Raw genomic sequence first — 19,005 nt, 5'->3', positions numbered from 1 at the left:
ATCCGGCAGCGTCTAGGCCTGGCCCTACTGTGACGGGATGGGCTCACAGTCCAAGGTGGTATGACAGGAGGAAGAGATGCAGGAGTGCTCCACAACTGATTTACCGACTGTGTATTATAGAGCGAACAGCAGGGCCATCGTTCGAGTAGCAACTTGTCTTCCAATATTAATCCAATTATCGACCCCCGTAATGGGGAGAAGGTCTCTGACCCAAGCCCATGCAGGAAAAAGTGCAGGGCCAAAGGAGGCTGCTGGTCTCCGTGTAAAGAAATGGACCAAGCTTTTCTGAGTTCTAGGGGAGAGAAAAGTCTCATGTGCCGCTTATGCGAGGAATGCCCATTATTCCTCGGGAGAGGGGGAGGGCTCCTCTCTAGAGTCATTCCGAGCTTTGAAAGGGCCCAAGAGCATTGTCCTGAGCCCGCACCACTAGTAGGTGCTTGATAGAGAACTGAACAAAAAGAAATCCATAAATCCTGCGAGAGGAAGGATGGTCTTATAAGTAAGGCCCTCGTCTGGGACTCGGGATACCTGGGTTAAATTCTCTGCTCTGTTACAGTGTCCTTGTGTGACCTTGGACAAGTCACTTTCTCTGAGCTTCATTTCCCATCTGCAGCATGTTGTTAATACTTCCCTACCTCAGAGGGCTGAGGCGAGAGAGAATCGTTAACTCTGCAAAGTGCTCACACACTGGGCTGGTGGAAACCAGCCAGCCAGCCAGAGGTAGTTTCAGGTTGAAGGCCAGAGCCAGCAGATCCTTAAAGATTATGTCTTTGCTACGTGAACATTCACCAGGAAAAGAGACAGCCAGATTAAAGTCTTCACAGCTGCCCTTTATCTAGCAACTGAAAGTTCCCAGGTAGCTTGACAGAGACTGAGGCGGAAAGGGCGGAGCACACACGTCTTACCACTTGTGGCAACGCACCCCACTCTGGCCATAAAGGCTTCTCTACGTCTCACAGATCTGACTGGAGCAGCCCACCTGCCATGCAAGATTATCCAAACCCTAGAACACTCCAGACCAAGAGGCCTTGGTAAAAGACCCTGCCTTTCTTTAGGGATGATTCAAGTTCATTTTCTGTCATTTAACTTCTTCTTCTCCAAAACCCACGATCAATATCCCGGCAGAGAAAGGGCTGTCACGGGGTATCAGTGTCATTTTTAGGATTGTTTCATGTTTCCAGATCGTGATTTTAATGGCCAGAAATCAAACAGGAAAGACTCTTCCTCCCTCCCCCCAGTGCCTTTTCTGGTTTATTTACTGCTGCTCATGATAAGATTTCCTGCAACCAAGTTCTCTTGGAAAAATCCCTAGTGTAAGTGACTGTTTGCACGTCAGAAGCTTTGGTTCTCAATTCTGACAGTGTCTCTTTGTATTTAGTGTTGCCTTGGTCCCTGTACAAGGATGCCAAAAAACATTCCTCAGTTATGATCTGTACTCATCTCACCCCATTTAGAGATGCTAGCAAGCTGTTCGGGGAAGCCCAGTCGGAGATGCATCCAGACACTTGGTGAACTCGACTATTACTGTTCTGTGCACACCAGGGTCCCCCTCACAGCTTCTGCTGGGTTCCCTCCTGCAAGGAAATCAGAGAGGTTGGGTTGCTTTAATCTGAAGTCTTTCCAGGTGCCATTAGCTGGTCCTATTGCTCTGTGAGAGATGCTCTAACCCAGCACTTATCAGACTCCAAGGTTGGCGTGTTCCAAAATGTCAGCCACTTGCTTTCACATAGGAGTTGCACCCAGCCCGCTTTTGCACGCAGGACCTTATGGCTTCCATTGCCTAGACCCAGGCTCTGCATTGGCTCCCGTAGGAGCTGAGTCCGGCTAAGGATGGGTCTGTAGCACTGAATGCAAATGAGGCAGAAATTAAAAATTAACAGCAGGCTCCCCACAGCCGCCACAATGGGGCTGGGGAAGCAGCTACTCCTCCCCTGCCCCCAATGTAATACCTTCCTGTAGGCGTGGGGCACGACACCGGGAACACTGATCTCGTGTGATGTGCCATATTCTGAACTGAATCAAAGTGTCCAGGGAGGAATGGGGCGGGGAGGTCTCGTGCCTCGGAAGGGGCGGTTGATGTCAGCATGCAGGCAGGGCTCTACCGGTGGCCACGCGGAGCTGGACTCTGGGGCTAAGATCACCCCCCATCTCGCGTGCGCGGCACCTCAACCAGCAAACCCTTATCCACACTGCAAGCAGGTCACGTCACTGCCGTGGGGGAGCACAGAGCTGGAGGCCGGGATAGCACTGGAGAGAGGCAGGGACAATCTGTTCCAGCAGAGCCCTTGTTTCCCCTCCAGTCGTCAGCAGCCAGAAAAGAGGCGGATTCAGTTCAGAGCTCCCCCAGCCCCCCCCGAGAAGACTCCCACGGCCGAGAGACAGGCGGTGCAGCTTGGAGCCGAGTGACATGACGCACGAAGCACCATGCAGACTGCTTGCAGCAAGACAGACTCTGCCTGTTAGCCTAGACTGACCAGGCCGCCCCATCTCCGGGTCACACCGCTTGGGCCTGTGGGTGGCTAAGGTAAGGATGTGTTCCCCATAGCCCTCTACACTGGGAGATGGGATACATACCTGCCCCTGGCATGGGGGCCTTGGGGAATGCTCTGACCTGAGGCAATTAACCCTCTTATCCGTCTAGCGAGGGCCTCATTGCTGGCAAAGTGCTCTGAGATCCCTGCTCTGCAAATGCAGATTTATTCTCCCTGGGGCAGGAGGTGGCTCTTGGCCTTTGGAAGCCAGGTTGTGATAACTCCAGCCTTCCTTCCGCACGGGCACGCAGGGGCCCAAAGGGATCTTCCAAAGCAGGCCCCGGCTGGTGGGACAGGGCGGGCAGGCCGCATGTTCTAGTCCCCTGCCTCGAGTGCGATTTAACCAGCTCCAATGCGACAGAGCCCCACCCCCCAACTCCATGGCCAGAGCAGGCTGCAGGGCAGCTGGGTGGGCCATGCTGTGCAGCAGACGCGGCCAACCTCTCGCCCTGGAAGAGATTCCGAAGAACAAGGGCTACGGTGCTGGGGGGGTGGGGGAAAGGGCATCGCAGCAGCCGCGGGGGCCCCCCGTCTCCCTTCTGCTCGAGTGTAAGAAGTTCCCTCACCTCCCAAATCACCACAAAGTGTCTCATCAATCATGTTCCCTCTAATTAACTTCCAATTTACCTCTTTAGTCAAGTCTGTTTACAATCGGAGACAAGAAAACACGACCCAGAGCGAGGTGCAATAAATCGGTCTCTCTCCCCGCACGCTTCGCCGCCTCTGTATTATAAATCAGCTCCAAGCTGTGCTGAGCCACTCTGGCTGGGGGGTGGGATGCCCCCACCAGCTGGTCTTACCAGATCTCCGTGCTCCTCGGCCTGTTCTCAACCCTCCGACCCGCTGCACAGTCGAAGGAACGTGGAAAGGGCTGGGCTGGCCCCCGGGCACCAGCGAGCGCTGCATTCTGAACGCCAAGCACGCGGCAGCGGCCAGAGGCCCCGGATTGCGGAGCACGAATCCACGTGCCCCGGGCTAGCAGAGGCCCAGCTGCTTAGGACAGGAGCCCAGTGGATTTAAGGGACGCTGTCCACAGGAGTGTGGCGTGAAGGAAGGGGAGCCGTGCCAATGATGCTGCTCCTATCTGTGCCAGGATGAGCACGGCAACAGGTGCTTCTAGCCCGGGGCCCAGCACAGACGGCACAGAAAAGCGAGAGGAGTAATTTCCTCCCCTGGAGCCAGCACCGTTAGCCTGGCCTGGAAGGGTGCAATGCACAGGGCTATGCAGCCGCTCTACATCCCTCAGCCCACTCGGGTCCAGGCGTCTCCGGGCTCTGTTCCCAGCTCTGCTGTGACCTTGGCCAAGTCCCAGCCTCTCCATGCCTCAGCTTCCTCGTGTGCCGGGGGGGTTATTCCTACCCGCATGGCAGGAACGTGGCAGGAGGTCGCTCGTTACTGAGCTGCTTCGACAGCTGGGCTGCTACCCTCTGTCCTGCAAGCAAGGGACTGCCCCTCGCACACCCCTCCCAGAACCTGCCTCTGTCCAGGCAGGTTTCGGCCCAGACACATACCCGAGTGTCCCCTTCGCTCCAGCGTGGTGGGCTCAGGCTCAGCTGCTCTACAAGGCAGGGTGGCTTCCCACGGATTTCTCATCACGGAAATAAAGGGACCCTGTCCCCACCGCCGGGGCTGAGAATCCGAGGAAATGGTTCTGGCTGCTGGAATTGGACAGGAAGCCGGGGGGGTCAGGAGAAAGGAGGGAACTGCTCTGATCCCAGTATCGTTAGCCATGCTAGGGGCGGGGAATTCCCTCGTGCAGGTGAAAAGGGGAAAGCACAAGGACCAACCGAGCACACTACAGGTGGAAACCCCCACCCTACCCCTCTCCTGCAGTCCTCCGCCCCCAACAACTTGTGACCAAGAGCCCCAGAGCTTCCTGCTTCAGGGGCCTTGGGTTATAAACTGGGTGTGGAACTAGGTAACCAAAAACCAGCAGGTTTGCACCAGTGGGAAGAGCAGAGCTTGGCTCAGCTCCCTTTATTTTTATGCTCCATTAGCCGCCTCTGGCGCTGCCTGGGTGGTGATCTGAATTAATAACATGGGGCAGAGGAGCAGGCATCTCCCTCCTTGCCCTGTGGTAAGAGGCTGCATGCATGCCACTCCACCCCACGCACCGCGGCTTAGAGGGGGCTCTGGCATGTTGCTGGAGGAAATTCTCTTGGCTAGTCTATCACGGCCACTAGAAGTTGAAAGAAGCAAGTGCCCAGGTGCTGCATGGGCAAATCCCGCGGGTGGAGAAGCTCAGCTTGCAGCAGGTCCCAAACTCAGACCACAATTTATTGCAGCCATTCCTCTCCCACTGCAGCTCCCTCGCCTAATGAAAATTTAGTGCAGGTGGGAAGATGACTTCCCAGCCCCACAAGACTCTATTTATTCACGAAGATATTTATGTGCCGGGTGGTTCTGCAGACACAAATGCCAGCTAGCTGAAGAGAGCCCAGAAATTAACTCAGCGGATACACACTGTTCTTTTGCATATCTCGAGAAAGGAGCAAGGATCCTGTGACTTTATCTTCAAGAGGAATGGTACCAGATTTAGGAACCTCCTATGGCCTCACTGGAGTCCCCAACATTTCAGACACCCGGGGACATTTGTGCAAGATGGCTTCTCTCCGGTTTCCACCTTCCCAGGGTTTACGTGGGCTTCGCCGAGGCAATATAGCAACAGTCCTCAGCGGAGGAGCGTCTTGTTGCAATAGAATCACTCCACTGTTTTAAGAAAGCTTGTACCAAGATAACGAGCTCTGTGCTAATACCTCAGTGACATCTGGACCACTCTTCTCATCTATCACAAGGAAGAGACACTCCGATTGCTGTGCGTGCAGATAAGCACTGGCATTTTAACTTTTTATAATCCCCGCAGACATTTCTTTCACTGGGAAAAAGAGTGAAAAATCCGCAGAATTTACTCCTTTCTTGAAGTCCAGATTGGCCTGTTTGTGCCTCTATTGACTTCTAAATCAGGCTGCTTCTGAATCTCCCTCTAAGCACAAGTCCCTGTGATGGTTTTACAGGTCAGATGAGGGTGCTCCGTGACAGCCCGTTGTCTTGGCTAGCAGATCAGCAGACAATGCAGAAAGAGCGCATTACAGCTCTGGAGGATTTAGGCTGGAATAAGTGGTGTGATAAGGCTCCGACCTGCCCCTTGGTCTGCGCCCTGATTCGCTATTCCAGCCAAACTAGTGCAAGAACTAGGGGCTGGGGGTGGAGGAGGAGGAGGAGGAAGGTGGAATTACACCTCCCCAGTTCTGGAGTTGGTTTGGCTCTGATGTAAGTCAGAGCAGCCTCAAGGCTGGTCTAATTTACTTTCTGCTGCAACCGTTGTCAAGAGGCTGTTGCAGCAGCTTGGAATGGACAGAGCCCCATGTGCTCCAGCCCCAGCTCCACACTCTCCCGCCCATGCACCCTGAGTGCAGGGTTGTGGCTTGGGGAGTGGGGGGCAGACTGCACGCCCTTTTGCTGCCTCTGCAGCACCTGGAGGGGAACCCCCTCCCCCAACACTCCCCTTACGCCCTGCGTCTCTCAAGAGCCTGGTTCTGCCATCTTAACAGCCCAGAACCAGGGTCTTAATCTCTAGCTGCCCCCACTTCCAAAGTGCCAGGTGCGCATCTGTGCCGAACCCTAGAGCGGTGAGAGCAGCTTCTGTACCTCAGCCAGCCACCAGGAGGCACACGAGGCAAAGCCTGAGCACTGACCTGCCAAGTCAGCTCCTCGGCACTCCCGGCTCTTCCCACCAACATTCACTCGAATACAAAAATGAATTCCCTTTGCCCATCCCCCCCTTCATAACATTCAGGGAATGCACGCCTGACTGTGGAGACAGCCCTGGGAGCAAAGGGAGAACACGCACCAGCGGGGGCTGTGAAAGCTCAAACACGAGTACTTGCACCAGACACCTGTTCTACGGGTGCCTTTAATCTAGTCAGGGGACAGAACCCGTATCATGTGGCCAAGCCACAGCAAACCCAGCTGGCTGCAGGAATTTGATCTTGAGCCATCCGCAGACTGAAAGGTAGCTGGCAAATAGCTAATCAAGTCAAGAGAACGTTTCACAAAGAGAAAGGCTGTTTAATAAAATGGTCACTGCCCGTGTTCTCCAACTGCCACGAACAGCAGCACCTCTGCAAACACGGCAGCCAATAACTGGCAGAGCAGATAGCCCTTTGGTGTTATCTCCCAGTCCTGGGTCTCCACACTTGATGGCCCAGCTAAGGCCGTGGGTCTGGAAAGAGTTAAAGGAAACAAAATATTCGTTAGCTGTAAACTAAGGCCACTCCACAGCAGTGAGATTGGAAAGCTGCCCTCATTCCTGCCACAGACATGGTGGACGAATCTTGCCCCTCTGGTAGGCAGCAGAGTTGAGAGGTGCGACTGCACAGAATGCTACCTAGCTTGCACCCACAATTAGTGTGATTCCAGGCACAACTTGGGTCACTGTGCACAGAAACAGCCAGTTCTGGTCATTTGTGCACACAGCTCTCTCTTGTGTGAAGGCAGCTGCAGTAACTGAGTGCAAGTTATGTGCACAATTGTATATCTAAACTAACAAACTGGCCTCTACTCAATGCTTCACGTTACTCTTTTCTACTCAGCATATTCAAAACCATGTCTCTCTTTCTCTCTCTCTTTTTTTTTTTAAAAAACACGTAGCTCTTAGTTTTCAGACAGATTCCTTTCATTACTACTATCCCACGCCCCGCTACTCCACCCCGCTCTTTTCCCATCCCCTACCCCGTTGTTTCTCTGGTGCAAAATGCAGCTTAATGAAGGACCAACATGGTTTCCAGCAGGTCATCTTCCAGTATTAAATCCCAAAGCAGGAATTCGCCGCAGACAGGGAAGAATTCCAGGGCACAGCACTGTCAGGAATTGAAGCCACCTCTGAAAGGAGAAGGTTAAAGTTCCTCTTTTCTACGGGGGTCGAGGAGGAGGGAGGAAAACAGGCAGAACAGATCATTTCTGCACCACAAATATGTTTTTGCAGCTTTGTGCAGCTGCTGCCACCCCGACTCCCATGCTGATCCCTAAGTAATGGCATTCAATACAGCCAGGCCAGTGGTGCCGCCTGGAGTCATGATTGAAGGAACCCTTTAAGCTTCCCTGACAAGACATTTTTCTGAGATAAAAAATGAATGCTGCCAGCATGCAAATCTCTCTAAATTAGGCCCGGCCCAGCTTACTGGAGTTCGGCTGTTGTGTGATGACCGTCATTAACTCTAGAAGCACAGAAAAGCCAGAATGCTCTCAGCAGGCTCCTGTCCCAGCTGGGTGCCACTGCTCAGAGAAACACTTGGGTTTGGCTGGCTGACATCTGGAATTACACTGCTAGTGAAGAAGGGCGAGCGAGAAAAGGGCTTTGGTCAGCTTCTTTGTAATCAGCAATTCACAGGCAACCAACCTGCCGTGACTCCCTGGAAAGGAACAGAGACCTGCACAGTGCGGCTAGGACAATATGCATCTGGGGTTCTCCTTTCCACCAGCATTGCACTCACGGATGTGAAGTCCCAGATCGATAGCTCAGGGGCCCGAGTCCCGTTTATTTACAGAACAGGGGGGACAGTAGGTTGAAACAGGAGGGTGAGTTGTGGAGGGGCACCGTTTACCCAACGCAGAGCAAGTGCACTCTCCTCTGTTCCCCTTGGTTTAACCCCTGGTACAACCCAGGCAGGGCCCTCTAAGCCTCCCTAGGAGAGGAGAATTCTGTCTCCATGGCCCAGCGAGTCCGGCAACAAGAGCACCCAATCAGGGCCACTTATGGAAGCTTTCGTCCCACAGAACTTGTCTGAGACCATCCCACAAGCTGCTGAAATGTGGTAACATTCCTGACCAGTGTTGCCCTGGACTGGATTTGACTCTGCAACCTGGAGGTGAGCGTCTCACTACCATTACCCAGGGCTAACCAGGCTTCCCCTCCACTCTGCCGTCAACCCCCTCAGGCTGTGCTCATGGGATTGCTTTTCAACACTATGCAGGAGAGAGGCCACAGGATGAAGCTGCACTAGTGTCTGCGATGCTCTCACACCCCTCTCCGAGGTTTCTTGGCAGAAAACATCAAACAAGAAATAAAAAAAATTAACTTTTAATGTCTCAGAAATCTCCATTAGAATGGGTTTAACCAAGAAGTCATTTCTGCTGGGTATCTGATGGTGGAAAGGCTCAGTGTGCTGGCTGTGTCCTTGTTATAAGACACAGATTTCAAATCCAGAGTCCTCAGAAATTCTCCAACAGCTCCAGAATCCGCTTCTGCTCGCTCTCCCGGAATTCCTGGTTCTTCCCATCCCCGATGTTCTCCGCATACTCTGCAGAAAAACAAAAACAAACCCTGAGCAAGATGCTGACATCAGTACCTGACAGGAGAGTTAGCCAAGGGACAGCGATGGACTCATTTTCCTGGTGATTAAAACTTTACATGTTAAACATCTACTGACTCCTCATTAAAAGATTTTTTTTGAAAGGATGGGGCACTAGAATAGGTGCTCCTGCTCTTCTCCCTCATTCCTTAGCACGATGGACATCAGCAGGGAGACCAGAACTTTAGCCCAGAGTACATCCCCCCGCCTCATCATCTGGAGAGGAGACAGTTTAGGAATTGTCCCCAAGCCGCATTCAAAGCCCTCCCATTAGATCTGGGTCAGAGCCAGAGGCAGTTCACCCTGCATCTTTACAAATTATTACAAAACAAAAGGCAGATTTGGGGCTGAAGACATGAGCATCTCAGGGAATCAGAAGCTGTCTGCCTAGGAAGATGTTTTCCAGCCTCTGGCTCCTCTCATGCATCCCCTTCTTCCCAAACAAACAGAACAGCTTGTATTCAGTGTCTGAATGGCAACGCTGCAGAAGAAAGTTTGCTTTAATATTTATGTGTTCAGCATTGCTGCACATTTCTGAGCTCCATCAAAGCCCTCATTATAAGAGCACTGAAAAGGCTGAGGACAGGGAGAAGCTAGTTGGTGTGGGAGCCTTCTCTCATGCACACTCCCTGTCTCCACAAACAAAGCAGAGAGCTCTTTGCCAAAGCCCCTGGGATAAATCCATTTAATATTTATACACTACTATAGTCTGTGCAACGGGAGATACCCAGTGCCACCACGGTTTGCTGCTAGTGGGTCCATCGACTGGCATCCTGGAGACAAGGAGGTGGCGGGAGCACCCAATGACAGAGGGCTCTTCTGCACAAAGCAGAGAACAGCCCCCCCCCCCCCCCGGTGGTTAACAGCTCAGATCCTGTTCCAGCTGCCCTGAGCTTGCACACTGAGCCGCAAGGAGCCATTAGTGTAATGGCTGATAGAGTGAGGCTCCGGGCTCCGGCAGCCCATGCCCTCTCTCTGCTGCGAGGCTCTCAATCACATCCCGGCCTGGCTCAGCAGAGGGGTGCATCTTGAGCAGTGACAGCACAGCCCATTCTTAACACTCCTCTCCTGGAGGAGACCAAGGCCAGGTGCTGAGCTGCGGAAAGCGGGGGGTTGCTTTCTCCAGGAGACAGTATCAACGGATGGCAGCGTGTAGCTCAGTATTCCCAAGTGCATTCCGCATACCGGCCCCATCCCCTCAGGGAAATAAGGGGAGGTGCAGGTTCTGCCCTGAGCAGGCCATTTTGCTGGGCTTTGTGCCTCTGAGACAGACACAGCAAGTGGCCTGGCCTTTGTTCACTAGCAGCCGAAGGGGAACTCTGCACCCCGTCTGAGTGCCAGGAGGGACTCCTCCCCGAGCGTACTGCCCGGTGGGGGAGCTGGGGGACAACACCAGGCTACTCAGATCCTCTCCCTTCAAGCAGGACCCTGTGGCCATTTTCTGCGGAGCGGGAGGCACTAGCAGAGCTGGACCGTAGCTCAGTTAGATATTAAGGGTTGGTTCAAGGAAAAAGCATCTACAGCACTTGCCTCCTGCGATGCAATTGCCGCAGGGGTCGCTGACTGCCACTGCCACCACCCCCCCGCCCCAAGCCAGTGAAATCTCCCCTGTGGGAACAAGTCCGAGATTTTCTGGGTTTTGCCCAAAGCTCGGCACTTTTTTCTTTTTTTCTCCTAAGCATTTAGCACTGTAAGAGGAAGCCTCACGACGCGCTGGGAAATTGTTTATGAGGTCACTAACAGCTGATGACATTAAGTGAAAAAAAGCAGATAAAAGAACCAGATTCAAGCTTTTTTTCTTTAATTACCCAATGAGAGTGGGTTTTAATGTATTTATTTAAATGGCGTGTGTGAACTCCCGCCTCACCAGCGCTTACACAGAGCTGTACGCACTGCCATTGCTGCGCAAACGCAAAGTGCCTAAGATTGGCTTTTGCTTCATTAGACAAAAGAAAATACAATGGTTACAGAACGGCCAGAATCAAGAGGGAAATATTTCCAGGTTTATAAGAGGATACTGGAAACAGCAGAGAACATACACTGAGGGAACATGGGCCAAATTTTGTGCAGTTATAAAGCATTTGCTTTTCTCTTTGGTTAAGCTTTGGTTTAACTTTTAATACACATTCCTCCCTCCCAGCTATCTTACTAGTGGGCCCATCACTAGCATCTAGGTGCTTTTGATGTCTCACTCACCAATCAGGACATTATTCTGAAACCATGATAGGCCCACGGGGGGGGGGCTGGGGCAATGGCATGACAAGGGGGCAGAGGCAGGACAGAATGGCCCCTCTAGGGATCAGCAATCACCAGTCCATGTTCCTCCCTGTAAGGGCAAGTGTCCCTTTTTATACAATTGTTCTTCCAGGGGAGATCAGCTTAAATAACCATGATTTAATACAGCACTTTTCATCAGTATGTCTCAAAGTGCTTTACAAAGGGTCATGAATTCCACTTTACACATGGGAAAACTGGGGCATGGGCAGGGCAGTGACTCAGCAAGGTCACCCAGCAGGCCAGTGGCAGAGGCATAAACACAACCCAGGCGTCCTGCGTCCCAGGCCAGTGCTCTATCTACTAGGCAAAACTTTCATTCCAAAAACTGCTCCCTCTCAGTCCACGTACTCCTGAAGACCGGAGGAGAATATGAATGCTCCAGCTCTAAGTGCGGCTCAATCTTCAGGAGAACAGGTTAGGGGACTGCCTGATCAGTCTGCAGAGATTCACGTATCCCTTGCCCACCCCTCCCACACCGAAAAACCACCGGAGGAAAAGAGGCCTACTGCTTCACTTGCATCATAAGCAATTTGCAGCAATCCCCAGAGACCCATCAGATGTCAGAGAAACATGGAGAATATGTAGGCCATAAAACCAAACTAAAAAGCAGGCACCTAATTAGTATGCATAAATAGAAAATAAAAATGGAACAAGAGAAACCCACGGAGTGGAGAGCAAGACTATGCAGGAAAGGGATGATCCCAGACTTCGCCCATCCCGAGAGTGAGCCAGACAGTGGGGGGGAAAAGGAGGGGGAGAGGCGAGAGAGGCGGGTGGGGGGCTTCAGCAAGGACTCAATCCACAGGGATGGTGCTGGAGTTACGCCACTTTGCAGTGCAGGATTCCTGCTCCCGCTGTGCCAAGGGCTAGAAATCCTCCCCCTCTCTGTCACTAGCCTCTCAAGGGGGACACGCAGGGCTAGTGTGTTGGACCCCCCGCAGACTAAACCCAGTACTCCAACTGGCAGGCAGCTTTCCCCAAGTTCATTCCTGCGGTAACTCCTGTTAAGTCAGTTGAGTGACACCAAGGATGAATTTGGCCCAAACACCAGCACGGAGTGCAGATTAGCCTCTGCTATTCCTACATGTGCGGCTTCTGCACCACGGCTGACAGCACCCCAGCAGCTACACAGCATCCAGGGAGGAGTCCCTAATCGCCTCAATCTTTTCCCCATTGCACCAGTGCACTGCTCACTCCCTCGCCCTCCCCTCTGCACGGTAGGGAGGGGTGTGGGTGCAGAAACAGCTGCTCTCTCTCTTCCTGTCCGCACCGATACTGTCGGGTAGAAGGGACAGGCCAGCAGCTGTTCTTTGCTCTGGACTCAGAGCCAGGAGAGCCCAGACCAATGCACAACTCACAGCCCCACACCACGTTTGAGACACTCCCCCTCCCCTCAGAGGGAACAGACTTATCCCCCAGCACCCACAGATACCAACCCAGCTCCTCAGGACCAGCCAGCCATGGCCACGCTGTACAATAAGGAATTGCACCCTGGGCTGTCAGGGAATTTACAGCTGTTTTAGCCAACTCTTAACAGTCCAGCCACCTGGAGTGGCAAGTCAGAGGAGGAAATTTATTGCGGGGGATCATCTCTGCAGCCTGCTACGTGTCTCTGCCCTCCTACTCCTCAATTCAGTTGACTATTTATGTTGGAGAAGAGACGGGATGGCCTGGAGCTGACACGGTAGAGCCCAAATAAGCATTGCCTTAATTTAATGCAAGCATTATAAATTGCAAACACTCTATTAAAGCTAGGACTGCAAACCACAACAGCTACATCTTAAAACTGGAGAGTGATATTTTAACGCCCTAACCCATATTCATCTTTCGCTAAGAGCAAGACCAACACGCCATGGACATGGATATGCTACAGATGGTGTGGGGCGGGGCAATGGGGACAAAAGATGAGACTCCACAACACTTCCAGGGACGCTTCCCAGGAGCTCTCAGATCTCGCATGTCAGAGGGTGCTGTAGAGTCTCACCTTTGATCACCAGGGCGCAGCACTGCACGTAGATGCTTCTTCTTTCTCCCCTCCACGTTACAGCCACCACCAACAGACCTGGCTGGGACGCACTGCAGAGCGAGGCGTAGCTCTCACAAGAACAACTTTCTTCCTCCCCAGTTCACAGGGCTGCCACTCTGTAGCCCTCAGCTGCTGCCACCAAAGGATGCAAACAGCTCATGAACTCAACTAGAACTTTGCTAAGTCTGAACAAGCTCTGTCTAGTCCCTTGTTCTCAGGGAGGATGGCCCTGGGCAAAGGCACATGACTGGGGTACTACAAACCAATGAGCAAGAGAAACTCACCCTTTATGATGTGCCGAACAATCTTGATGGAGCTGCCTCTCATGTTCAGAATCTGATGGACTCTCTGACGAATCTGGTAGGGAGAGAAGAGAGGACAAACAGATGTCATTCCCAGCACAGAGACCATGAATGTCTTATTTTCTTGGCAGGAGTGCAGAAATCCTGAGTGTACTAAACTCCCATCTACCTTCAGAAGCCCACTTCTCACAGTGCACAGCCAGGCAAGTTTTCAAAGACTCACCCAATGGGTTTGCAAAACATGTGCCCACCCCAGCCCACAAAGCTCTATATTTGTGTGCACCAAGGACCATGGCATATCACACGGCTTGAGACCCCAAGCCAGAATCAGCTACGGTGGGAATTCACAGGAGACCTAGGTGGTGCCTACATGAGACTTTTGGGAAATTGCACTACCTCCAATGGTAAGACAGGGCACCAACATTTCTACCTCTGGGACTGCAGGCCCTACTCACAGCTGGTCTAGACCATGTGGTGTTAACAGTGCTGGTGTTCTTGGCCCACTAGAGCAACTGTGATGGGAGATTTCTTAAAAAAAAAAAAAAAACGTCTAGTGAAGAGAAGTTCCTGTAGGGTTGAGGAGCAGTGGAGGGGATTCAGAGCCCTGTGTGTGTCATGGCTGGAAGCCCAGGTGAGCACGCCATCTTTCACCTGAAGCAGGCGGTGTCTTTACCTGGGGGACACTGGCATTGCAGATCTCTGCCATGATGTAACAGATGAGCTGTAGAACGAAGAGACCAGCATCTAGGCGACGGAGGTAGAATTCATCCTCCATGTCATCGTCTATTATCTCCCCCCGGCGCACCATATCCTAAAGGATGGCAAAAGGAGGAGTTATCAGATGGATCAAGAGAGCGCCCTACCCCCATATTGCTATGGTCCATGTAACAAAAGACTCAAAGTACCTGGCGTTTTTGTAATCTCACTATAGAAGGTTTATCTGCTTTGCCGTATATTCATAGCTTTCCCCCACTAGGAAATGGAGTCTCTGACAGAGCTCCTAGGATCTGATCGCTCTGCTTTCCCACTCCCCAAACTCTTGAACTCAGCCGTTGTGTCCACCATCCTTCTCCAAGCCAAGACATTTCCCCATAAAACAGACTGTGCAAAACTAGGAAAAAGTGGGAGGTGGGTTCTTTAAACAAAAATCGTCCCAATTCCACTTCATAGGATTTTGCACTTGCAAAAATTTGCCGATACATAAAGTATATTCAATGAAAGAGTATCAAAAATTGCAAGTTCTCATTTACTTCTCTTACAAAATTATACTTCTCTGGAAAATTTATTTAATTTCACTCAATTCCTTTCACTTCTGAGCAAACTTTCACCCTTTGTCTCTAAAATGTGCTCACCTGCAAATGAGCACTTTTTTCTTTTTCAGTAACAAGTTTATAAGAATTTCAAAGTCAGGCTGATTTCTGATTCCACAACAAAATGGGGGAAAAATCAATTGCAACTGTTTCCAGTTTTGATGTGAAAAATGTGCATAGTTCTTTCACAAAGTCACTTTTTAGTGAAGGGCTGCTACTAATCCTCAGCAGATCTATTGGAGCTCCGCATCCCGGCCACATGAACAAGACAGAACCAAGCCTAGAGGTCCTACCCAGTATGCAGATTCACCACCACCAAACTGTTGGCTATTCCAGCTTCATTCACTGGGAACATTCAGGCAGCAGATCATCCGCTGGTATGAACAATCATAGCTCCACTGGCTTTCGTGACAGCTGCACCTGCTGAAGTTCTGCCAGATAGTCCTGGGACAGGACAATGACCACGGGGGGGAGGAGAGGGGGTCGATGCAGAACAGCACAGTAAGGAATGCTATCCAAAGCACTCATTTCAGCATGAACAGGTCCTGTTCAGGACAGGAAGAGCGCCTGGCATAAGAGAAGAGTGGGGTTGGTTTTTTTGAAGGGGCCGGAGGAGGATCCTTTGGGAACCTCTCTCATCCCCTTTTACTCCTCCTACTCTGAAAGGTTTTACAGCACAGTGATTTCCTGTCCTATATGGAGGACCAGATAGAGCTTCCTCTCAAAGCCAGTCAGTGCCCCCTTCAGTCAATGGGGGTTACAGAGAGCAACTTGAGCACTGCTTCTCCCTCTCTTCCCCAAGGCTAAGCATCTGGACCTGTAAGCAGACCTCTGTGGGCCCAGAGCGTGTGTGCTGTGCAGACAATAGATTGCCAGGCCCAGGCAATAGCAATGTGTAGGGGAAGCTGCCAAAGGAAGCTCTCACTTTTCCTACACACAGGGTACGGATGTTAAAAGGAGGCAGCTGCCAGCATCTCGCTCATCTCCATGGAAAGTCATCACAATGCGTATACAGAACATTTTCTCCACAGCGCTGCCAAAGGATAACCCAGCAATAAACTCACACAGTCCCTACCTGGGGAAGGCCCACCAAACCCACCCCCATATGTTGGTACCCTCCATTTTCAGAGAGGCCAGCTGTAACTCATGTCATGTGTGACCTTTCACAATCTTCACAGTAGAGGTTTTTTTAAGAAAATAAAGGAAGCAGCCTGTCAGGCCCTGCTAGCTCTCTGCAGCTCATTTGATTTATTATGCAGTGGTCTGGCAGGTGGGCACAAACCAGCAGAGCAATATTTCCTCATTAGAGCCGTCACCAGCGAGTACACTCTACCTGCAATGCTCAGCAAGGAGAACGTCCTGTGTGTGTGCCGCAGACAAAGATGCACACAAGGTCACAAGTGCCACAAGCTGATTTCGGCTACCAACTTTTTCTGGCTTTCTGAGCCTACCTCTGCAATGCAATTATAGGCAGAGTCCCCTAGTCACCAAGAGGAGAATTAACTCTTCCCACCTCTGCAACAGACTCTCACATTACAAACTCCTGAGCATAACGTCTGCTGGAAACGTGCTGAGATAGGACACAGACAGTGCTCAGGAGGTGTCCCTCAGCAGATGCCTCATGCATAGCCCCTCTCTAACACATCTATCGGGAAGCAGAGTGTGTGTCCTGGTGAGATATTTAACACCAGGCCAGCATCAGTGAATCAAGCTACCAAGACCCCACAGAATCCTGTTAATGGGGGGAAGGGGGGCGGGCGCTAAGCTATCCATCTCACTCCTCCCCACTGCCCAAAATACTAACGGGATCCTAAGGTGTCTGTCCACAGGTTAAGTCCCTACCCTGCACTTAAGAGTCTTCCTTCAGGACCACCTCTACCCTAGCTCCTTTGTTGTCTCTGGGCCCAAAGAGAGACTCCCTCCACCTTCAGTTTCCAGCTGGAGCTAACTGTGCCCACCTGTCAGACTGGCAGAGGCCTGGTGTGTACTAACCGATATTGCCAACATCTCTGTCAGTTAAGAGTGTGGTTTAAAAAATATCACACTCCTGACGGAGATCTTTGTGCTAGACACGGTTATGATGGCAGTAATCGCTTATTTTGTTCAGGGAACAGGTATAAGCTACACCAGCAACAGAGCTCTTGCCAGGATAAACTGTGTCTCTAGGAGCAGGGTTTTCCATCAGAGCTCTGCTGGCAGACCCTTGCTAGCATAGACAAGAGCTTAATATTTACCCTGCATCTTAACACAGGGTTTCAGCATCTTAGTCTAGTGTGACTCGAAACCCAGCTCTGCTTTCCTACGCAGGGCCCTACAGTCTATTACCCTCTTAGTCTTCCTCTTCCAATAATCAAGGGCTCTTCTCAGAGACTGCTCTACACGCCTTAGACACAGAACTAGGACAACTCAACTAATGCCTCCAAAACGGGGAAGGACGACAAATCTCCTGACTTGGCCATATGTGGAATGAAATAAGTTAGTCCTCTCCGAAGGACTCAGTGTGTGAGACTCAGAACAGGCTTTAACATCGACTGGGTTATCGGCAACATAGGGATGCCCAAGGGGCAGAAAACCATGGACTCTAGCAGCCCCAGGTAACTTTAATACCCTCCAGCTCCCTGAAGAACGGGCACGGACACGGCCGTGCAGAGTTCAAAAGCGGGACGTTGCTGCCTGTGGAAAGGCTTCTGAACATTATGCAAGCACCGAGTTCCCTCCCTCTCAAGTTCAGGAAGCTGGCACTAGGACAGGCTTCCTGGCATCTTGCAAACACCTTCTGGAGAACTCGACGGATGCCACCAGGCCTCGCAGGCCGAGAGCTCGTGATGCATGGCAGCACGGCGGAGCGGGGTGTTGAAGCTCTATCTGCTGCATGCAAGTCGTCACTCACTGGCAATCCCGCAAAGGAAAAACAACTATCCTCGAGCCCAACTAAAACAAGCCTGATCGGGAGACGGACAGCAAGACCGCCTCGTGCAGTGACACGCCCATGCGGTAAGAGGCGCTCTGCGGCAGCCCCAGCAGGGGACGGAGAACTTTCCAGATTTAACACTACGCTCCTATGGCAGCCTTTATTCTTGAGTTCAGGGGAGAATCCCCAAACTGTCCTGGGGCAAACTCTTCTTCCTGTTTCCCCTCTACACTTGCCCACCACCCCACCGGCACAAAGGGCCCCAACAGCAGAACCAAAGTGAGTGCTCCTGTTTGAGGAGGGGGGCGGGAGGAGTGGCAGTTATAGTGGGTTACAGACCGTGCTAGGGGCCTGGCCACCCCGAAATACAGCTCTTCAGGAACTCATTGTGCCACAGGACGTAGGGTCTTTGTGGGTGGGGAAAGCTTGTGGCTACACCACCGTGCAGCATGCCCAGACATTTCCCCCTGTATAGCAAGGGACGCTGCAGCTCCAGGTTTACTCCACGCCTGTGGCTGGAGAGCAACTGTTGCCATTCAAATGCTTGGGATCCTAGAATCATAGAATATCAGGGCTGGAACGGACCTCAGGAGGTTCTATCCAAACCCCTGCTCAAAGCAGGAGATGCTCAGGGGGGACTCCTGACAGCCCGCTCACAGCTCCTATGAAACGTCCCAGGACGCCAACTGGCCACCTGAAGCATACATAGTCTGTTAGGGACGTGCTGGCCCTTTAAATGCTCTCAAAGTTCGGTCCACAGCAGCTCCTCCACCACCCCTGACGCCTATCGCCCTTGACAGCACTTAATTCTCACACTGAGCACAAAGTAATGGATAGGATTTCAGATTGCCAGGGCTGCAGCCAGGCATGGATTTGCAGGGGTTCGACATCCCAGCCTCTACACGGTCTCTTTGGGAATACCCCACCATTCACTAGGACCTCGGTGCAGCTTTTTACAGGGGCAAGCCACAGGGCAACACCATGTGGGCGTTCGGACGACAGCGCCTGTTTCTCACATGACTCTCCACAGCGTCCAAAGGAGTTCAGATTCCTCACAGAGATCTGGTCCTTTTAGGGAGCAAGGCAACCAGTGTCTGCAAGGAGACAGAACAGCCTTTACAAAAAAAGGCAGCATTTATTAGCCAGCTGGACTACAGCATAGGAGGGTCCAGGTTAGAATGGCACAGTCAAGTGTAACTCAGAGTACACGATAACAGAATCATCTCCCGCGCTCTCACGGAGCCTCCTGGGTTTCATCAGTCACTCTCTGACCCTCAATGTGCAGCAGCAGCAGACTC

At 51.9% G+C, this 19,005-nt stretch overlaps 1 protein-coding gene across 1 annotated transcript in view; it reads right to left on the bottom strand.

The window, feature by feature from the left end:
* Window positions 1-8,594: 8,594 nt before the first annotated feature.
* The window catches only part of CTNNBL1 (catenin beta like 1), a 102,621-nt gene continuing 92,210 nt past the window's right edge, over window positions 8,595-19,005 (bottom strand). Inside the window, exons 14-16 of the mRNA XM_077832089.1 lie at window positions 14,160-14,297; window positions 13,469-13,541; window positions 8,595-8,830 (exon numbers count right to left, since the gene is read on the bottom strand). Coding sequence (XP_077688215.1) covers window positions 8,742-8,830; window positions 13,469-13,541; window positions 14,160-14,297 — 300 coding nt within the window. The 3' untranslated portion in view covers window positions 8,595-8,741. The remainder of the gene's footprint in view (window positions 8,831-13,468; window positions 13,542-14,159; window positions 14,298-19,005) is intronic.

The sequence above is a fragment of the Eretmochelys imbricata genome, chromosome 13 (assembly GCF_965152235.1).
Source record: "Eretmochelys imbricata isolate rEreImb1 chromosome 13, rEreImb1.hap1, whole genome shotgun sequence".
Classification (NCBI taxonomy): domain Eukaryota; kingdom Metazoa; phylum Chordata; order Testudines; family Cheloniidae; genus Eretmochelys; species Eretmochelys imbricata.
This window is presented reverse-complemented; position numbering and strand designations above follow the sequence as displayed.